Source organism: Stylophora pistillata, chromosome 1 (assembly GCF_964205215.1).
Source record: "Stylophora pistillata chromosome 1, jaStyPist1.2, whole genome shotgun sequence".
Lineage (NCBI taxonomy): Eukaryota > Metazoa > Cnidaria > Anthozoa > Scleractinia > Pocilloporidae > Stylophora > Stylophora pistillata.
The window spans coordinates 795,432-803,298 of record NC_142519.1 but is presented as its reverse complement, the minus strand read 5'-3'; the positions used below and the strand labels follow the sequence as shown (position 1 = coordinate 803,298).

Here is a 7,867-nt window from a genome sequence, read left to right as displayed (position 1 = left end):
AGTTGATAACGGAATTTAAGTTTACATTACATTTTCAAAGAACCAAAAGCAATTCGACAAAAACAAAGTTTTACGAAACATTGTTGATGGCGATTATCTCGGTATGAGCTAAACCATTCATAAGCGATACCGCGGATACCATATTCGAATAATTTAGACATAAGAATTGTATGGTCAACGGTATCAAAAGCCTTTTTTAGGTCGAGAAAAACAACTGCATTTATACTGCCTTTATCAATGTTGAAGGCCCAATTGTTTGTGGCCTCCAACAAGGCAGTAACAGTTGAATGGAGCGAACGAAAACTAGATTGCTGGCTGGAAATCAACTTGTTTTCAGTGAGATAACCGTAAACCTGGTCGTAAATGATACGCTCAAACACCTTAGCTACTATAGGGATGATAGAAATTGGGCGATAATTGTTTAAGTCGGAGTGATCTCCCTCTTTGAAAAGTGGAATAACCTTTGCGCATTTCCATTCCTGAGGGAAAACACCTGATCTGATGGACTGATTAAAAATAGAACACAATGGATCAGCTATCAGATCGGCGCACTCCCTAAGAAGTCGCGAAGATATCATATCTAAGCCTGTGGCTTTCGATTTACAAAGCTTAGACAAAAGTGAGAACACCTTAGAAGGATTAATACATTTTAACTCAAAACGTTTGTCAGTTCCCTCAAGGTAATGTAGGTGTGATGGACCATTATTAGAATAAATCTGGCTAGCAAGCTTGGGTCCAATAGAAGAGAAGTGATTGTTGAAGGCATCGGTCAGTTCAGGAGAGCCGTAAATAGAGTTACCGTTGCTTTTGATTTCTTTTATGGAACAATTATTAGTTTTCCTCGACATGAGCTCATTTACAATCCTCCAGGTCTGGCGCAAATTGCCTTCGTTTTCATCTAATGCTCTTTTAAAATAGAGCTCTTTTGCTTTTTTAATTTCGTTATTAACTAGGTTGCGACATTTTTTAAATTGTAGCCAGTCATTAGCATCCTTAGAACGCGATGCTTTCAATTTAAGAATATCTCTGTCATGCATTCGTTTCTTTAAGTAAGGTGTAATCCAAGGTGACTTTGAGGCGCGCGCCCGTTTTACATGAAGTGGGGCAGGAGGTTTTTCGACGGACTTCGTCTGTAGACCGGTGGAATCAAGAGGTCCCCTTAAATCTTCTTCAGCCATCTGGTCGTTAAGCTATCTATCGAGTCTTCACCAAAAATCGCACTTGGAAACAGAAGCGAACGGTTCAGTTACCAAAAGAACCGACTAATATATTCCAAAACCAGGCTAAACTGGCTAATAAAACCTCCCCTCCCCTCCCCCTTGCCTCTCTCGGTAGCCCTGTGGAGGAGAATGAACCATCGATTTAAATACACAGTACAATAGGTCACCTGCCATGAGCAATCAGTATTGTCTGGACCTTGTGTGACGCTCTCTTTGCATGAATAACAGATTATTATTGAGAGTCTTACAAAAGTTCACTGAATTTTGACACAGCGCTTTCAAAACTCTGAAACTTGATAGACACGATCAAGTCCATGATCAATGAATTTCAGAGAACTAATAAACGAAACAACATGGACTGAGTAAATAAAATCCTCTTTTACATCATCTAATGTAATGGAAAAAAGCAAGCGAATTTCACGACAAAGTTATCAATTGTACTTTTATTGTCGAACAGAAACCACAGACCTGATAATTTTTATCGAGGAACGGGGCCGAAGGAGATTAGACTGAGCGTGAGAAAAATATTAGCGTTTGTTTGTTTACTCGAAGTTTAAACACCTGCCGCTTGGAAATCTTGCGCATTCGAAAGCGTTTTCAAAAGGTTGCGGATATGCGTGAACAGAAGGCCAATCTGCGACGAAAACTATAACTGGTTTTTACTTAGTCCGTATTTTGTCAGACGGACCGTTCCCATTGACACGGTCAGGAGCCGTGTAGTTTTAGTCGCGAAAGTCATATAACAAAATATTAAATAACATCGCTTCCTCGAGCCAGACTGGGGAATATTGGCCCTCGGTCCTTTTTGTACGGACCTCGCTGCGTTTGTTCCGTACTGCCTCGACTGTTGAGGCTGGCACAGCAATTTAACGCCTTGTTGGCTATAAACTTTCTATCGTGGACCGCAAATCGAAGGTCGCAAATAGTTACAAAAACAGTGAAAACAGAAGGAAAAAAATTAATCAAAATAACAAAATTAACATAAAGAATAACTAGATGAACATCAGAGCGAAATTTCACATACATTCTGTGCGAACCAAACAAAAAGAGAGTTCCACAAAACAACGAGGGTACACTGGCAAAAGATGTGTGAGTAAACTGAAGCCTTTTTTTGTCATGTGACTAAGTCTGCCGCTCTGTAGGGGTCACGAGGCGTCAAACGCAAAGGAGAGAGAGGATAAAATATAATGAATACAACAATATGAAGGAAAACAAAGAAAAAAATGTCACGTCCTAATTTTAACTAAACAATGAACTCGGGCCAGCATTCCCTGGAACGCCCCTCGCGTTCGGCTGGTGAGAAGTTAATACTTTACAAAGTACATCAAACCAAAAGCTTAACAGGCTAGTGCGGTATAGAGAGTCAACTTGGACAATCAATGCAAGTAAGTGACTAAAATAATCAGTCACTTGCCAGTGCGCTTTTTGTTGCTCGCTATAGACTAAATATTTTACAAGACATTTTTATTCAAGTCAACATAGAAGCTTTTATTGTTATGAGACAATGAAATCTTAAATCATGCCACTCTATGGATGAGGCCCAGGAAGACGCATGTCAACATAAGGAAGGTGCTAACCACTAAAACTGCATTACTGTCGTTGCAAAGATCCGTAAAACAGCATTTGAACCAGCACGTTCCTTTGGCCTCCTTGCACGCTTTCAACTTTGAGATGCCTGAACCATTACAATGCAAATGAAAAGTGCAATCTCTCTGGTAATACTCTAATTCAATACCGCTGACCGTCCTGTATTCTTCGGTCTGAATAGCGCAGTAATTGTTTGGCGAACATTCTGTTTCTTTTCTGTTGTTGTTACAATCCTCTTGACTTCTGTAGCTTGCACATTTGTAGCAGTTGATCCCAAAAGCTGCAATAAAGTAGCCACACATCAAGTTATACGTTCAATAAACATAAAATTTACATGACTGAAGAGACTTGTCAGAAAAAGTTACAAATTATATTTCACAAAATCCAAAAGTGTAAAGGCGCTTACAGGATTAAAATTAAAAACTTAACAAATAAAATTGTATTTAACTTATCACCAAAGAGACTCGTTCCTGAAAAGCATTTTGAACTGATTATCTCAGCCACTAGTACGCAAAGATGGTTCAGTCTAAAGTACTTAGTCCATTGAGATTTTCTCTTTTGCCTTTTTATGGCATCACAAGATCTTTTGCCAGGGGAGGTTCACTTCAGATCAAAAAAGTCGATAAAGAAAATTTAAATTGGATATGTAGTATAAACTCACGATCAACGTTATAAAGGAAAAAAGTCATAAACCATCAGGCAGCGCGCAGTTAGCACTGAAGCACACTCTGCAAGTAAACCCGGTTCGACAATTTAGGAACCATTTTCACCTTGACACTTTCAAAACTGGAAATTCAGAAAAACTCATGAAGTGCATTTTGACCTACATTGTCAGTTCCCTGCTGTCATATGACTCTTTTCCTCCAGAAATCTCTTTTAAAAAAGAAACCAGCTGGTATGATTGCCGATGTGGGAGAGCCAATGCCAAGAAGTGATTTTGGATCTCTTTCTAAAAATCTCCAGGGGGTATCATTATCTGAAAAGTTCTGCGAAGAAAGGGCATTGCTATTTTCAAGTTGCGTATACATAAAATGTAGGGAGTTTGAGACATCTGCTATCGAGCCTCGTGATAAAATTTCAGAATTCAGAAAAATTTTTGGCCGAAAAATCAGCAAGGAACATAACTTTAAATACACGTGTAAAGCTAGCTACGTGCAAAGTTTGTCAGGCTGCAAAGTGACAAATTTGCCAAGTAATTTAAACATCACGAAAACCAAGCTTAGCTGAAGATTATATTTTGATGAAGCGTGGCGCCTTAACTTCTTTGAAAACAGTGGTCACTTACTTACCAACAGAGAAGCTTAGGAGAAGTACAACAAAAGAAATCAATTTCATCTCGTTCGGCTTGAAGCGGGTACTATCGTTCCTGAAGCACTACAATAAAGGAGAGCTTTAGTACTGCAGTACGGCTGGGCAGAGCCGATGTCAATCAATGTCAATGAGAGGCTTAAACGAACCACTCAGAGAAGTGGAGCCAACAAACTCAACCGATATGTTTTGACAATTACTCATGCTGACCAAAACCAAGGAGAAGGATTTCGTCGCATGCAAAGACAGATATTGCTCAATAGAGCAAAGGCTTAAAAATGTCCTAGCTTGTCATCACCTTTTCTGTAAAAGAAGCAACATTTGGTGAGAAGAAGATTTTGATTGTGGGTATTACAATTCAGGGTCAATTCTTGCCTTTAGTTTTACAGCTGTAGCAAAACCCACGTGTAACGCCGGCATAAGCCGTGAAGGTAAAATATATCTTGACAGTTGTTCTGAAGCGGAAAATTTGTTTGTCGTCATATAACAGTGGCGGATTGCAGTGGCTCTACAGTTCAGGTTATTATAGATATCAATCCAGTGAAAAGCGTTACACAGTCACCCTTTGAACAACTGGGACTGATCAGGATGAAACCAAGCAAATGCCGAGAGCAGTATCGCAGCGATTTAGAAAGTAAAGCAGTATAGCAGACCCTCGATCTTGCTTCCGGACTTGTTTCCCTTTTTCTCATGAATTTTAGTTAGTCACATTCAAGATCTGTAGCAAGCTTTTTCCATCAGTGCACATATAACAAAAATACCGTTAGAGCAGAACATTTTTCTGCTTTGAAACACAGATCAGCACAGAATACATACATGCAAAAAGCCGTAAATATAGTGCACTCCACCTAAAAGTTCTAACAGGCTCAGATATGTTTTGTTGCTAGGTGACATTTTACGCGACATTATCCTAAACCTTTCACTGCCAAGATCTTATTAGTAATTCTCCTTACTGTTTGCCATACGATTCAGTTATTATCGTGTAAGTTTGGAGAATTTGGTATTGGATCAATTAAAAATCCCCTTCTTGATATTTTTCTGTAGTCTCAACACTTATGTGCTTGATATCGTAAGGAGAAATTCTATCTTGGTCACTCATGTCAGTGAAAGGTTTAATAAATGGAAAGACACGAGCTCAGGGTAGTGTCTGGGCTCAATTTCCATTGTTTTCTCGTTTTCTCGAGTCCAGTCTTCCAGTCAAGTGACGAAAGTCAAGTGACGAAAGTCAAGTGACTGGCAAACTGTTACGAGCTCCAAAACTGTTGAATGCTTGCTTTAAGAACGGCAAAACTCTGATGAAGCAATTCAACTAAGATTTCTTTGAGGCGCAGAAGAGAGCAACTCTAGCTTCTTGCACTTCTTAAGCGCATCCATAACTCGATATATCCTCAGCTAAAGCATGAACCAATTCTTTTATAACATACCATGCACATACAAGTTGTGCACGAAGAAAAAGAGTTCATTACGACTGTGTCGGGTTTACCAGTTAATCGTTTTCTACCCGAAAACTATAATAAATGACAGGTAAAAACGACCGAGAATTAAGTACGAAACCACCTGGTAGATTCAGAATGCTTGAATCGTTGTTCACTACAACTCACGGAAAGAAAGTTGCGTAGGTTTGTGTTGAAAATTCTACCAATCGTACGGTTTTGAAGTCAAAATCTTTTATTGAACAATACTTTTAAGAAATATCAACTCTTAAAATAATATCAACCATTCAAAAACAGAAGCGAAAACTTACAAATTTCTCGCATTTACCGTCCGGCGAGACCTTTGTGGTAGATCTACTTGTTGCTTATAATGATTTGCGACCAGAAATTGCGTAGCTTTGTGTTGTAAAATTCTGAAAATTGTGCGATTTCTAACAAGATATACTTTTGAACAAAACCTAGGGACTGACTCAAAACATTTACCATTCTAATGAAGAGTTCCCAACGTCGCAAAGCCTCACTTCAAGTTAGAAAACTCAGTTTTATTTTCAGCCACAATTCGCATTGCGTTTGGGAACGAAGTATCGTCACCTCCAGAATTAATTTTGTCTCTTAAAAGTAGCTACATGCTCAATTTTTTTTTCGAAACGAGTATTATTTAGCAGACTTCCTTTTCATTTTGAGCTCCGGCAAAACGTCTTTCTCAATCAGGGTAAAGCGGAAAACAATGTTGAAAATTTGAAACCTCGCGGCTTAATTCGATGGGAGCTTTTCACCGACAATGACGTCAGCCTGAACCTTCTCCATGAACTATGTATTTTTTTTTCGTACTAGATATTAGCCAATCAGAACACGCGTTACCATGTAGCTAAAAATGGTCGTCTGCTCGTGACGGAACCGAGCTGAAGCTGCAATACTCTGATGATATCTCATCAGCGGAAGAGCCAATAAACATTTCCATTTCTCACACCCATATTGCACATCGCTTTATACGTCCGTTTTAGCTCGTTAGACGCCTGAAGTCTCTGTTACCTACGCTGTCCTTGACAGTTGTTAGATCAGAAAGTTTACTAAAACTCTTTTAAACAAGACAGAAGAATTGGAGAATTTTAAAACCGTGAATAGAAACAGAATATGCAAAGAGTGTTTCCTAGTTACCTCAAGGTGAGGCCGGGTATTAGTGTTAATATTCTTAATCTCTGGCAACAACATCATTAAGAAGAGTTACCGAAAACTTTCGTAACAACGATATAGCTATTGTGCAACACTTGTCTCGATATAAGGTCAGTACAAATATTTTGCTCATAATATTCCTTAGCTGCTGCTGGCTGTCACTGTGGCTCCTGATTTGAATTCTCGCTGAAACGTGTCCTGCGTCAAGAAGAACAATGGGTGTTTTGTCCATCTCCATCGCTCTTCTTTTCTGCATCTCCACAGGTAGGCTGGGAAGTAACATGTAGAAAAAAAAAAGAAATGTTTTCTCTTGGAGAAAATATAGGAACGATAAGAATATCAGAAGTACTCAACACGCTATTCTTATTTCTTTTGTTCATCTGCTCATTCAATTATTGATGCATAATCCTGCCGATTTCAATTCAAATATCTTTTAAAAATTGAAGTAATTTCTAAGCAGCATTTTATTAATGGATTGATTTCTTTTTTTTTTTTTTCATCCTATTTTCGGAATACCTTTGTGCTTATATGAAAGTTCAAAGCAGTTTAAGGGGCTTCATTTGACTTTTATAATGTGGCGCACTCCTAAAGAAACTAAAAAAAATGACATGGCACAAAAGAGCAGCTTTCTTTTACTGTTTATCAGTTGCACTCCAATGTGATAATTGATCATTTTCTGTGAATTAACATTTAAAAGGTCTCATTTTCCAGAGCACTTGCATAATTTTCATTATTTTATTTTATCATTTGCGAACTTGAAAGGTGTCGCAGGAAATTTATGCAATCAAGTATCGTTATTTTGACTTTCATAAGGACAAAATATTTGTAAAAGGAACTCTACAATTGATCGATTGGTATGAAAATGTCAAGAATGTCCCAATCAAACCATTATTGTGGCTCTGAAGTAAACACGCCTTCGATATTAGCCAGAATAATAATGGATTGACGTGCTGGGGAACTGCATACCAAACCAGGTTAAAGAAAATCAAAATAAGTCAAAACAATGGTATCTGCAGCATCTTCTTTGCTAGCAAAAGAGAAATTTCTACACAATATTTCACACTATTAGAAATCTTAGGATTAAAGAATATTTTTAAATATTAAAAATTGGCTCTCTTTTGCATAAAATTCAATTTCAAAAAAAGA

At 38.1% G+C, this 7,867-nt stretch overlaps 1 protein-coding gene across 1 annotated transcript; it reads right to left on the bottom strand.

Annotated features, from left to right (window-relative positions):
* Positions 1-2,158: 2,158 nt before the first annotated feature.
* Positions 2,159-4,396, bottom strand: LOC111344273 (uncharacterized). Its single transcript, XM_022951484.2, has 2 exons — positions 4,097-4,396; positions 2,159-3,087 (listed from the first exon to the last, which is right to left on the bottom strand). Exons 1-2 carry the CDS (start codon positions 4,140-4,142, stop codon positions 2,738-2,740), a joined length of 396 nt encoding a protein of 131 aa, XP_022807219.1. The 5' UTR covers positions 4,143-4,396; the 3' UTR covers positions 2,159-2,737.
* Between the last annotated feature and the right edge of the window lie 3,471 nt (positions 4,397-7,867).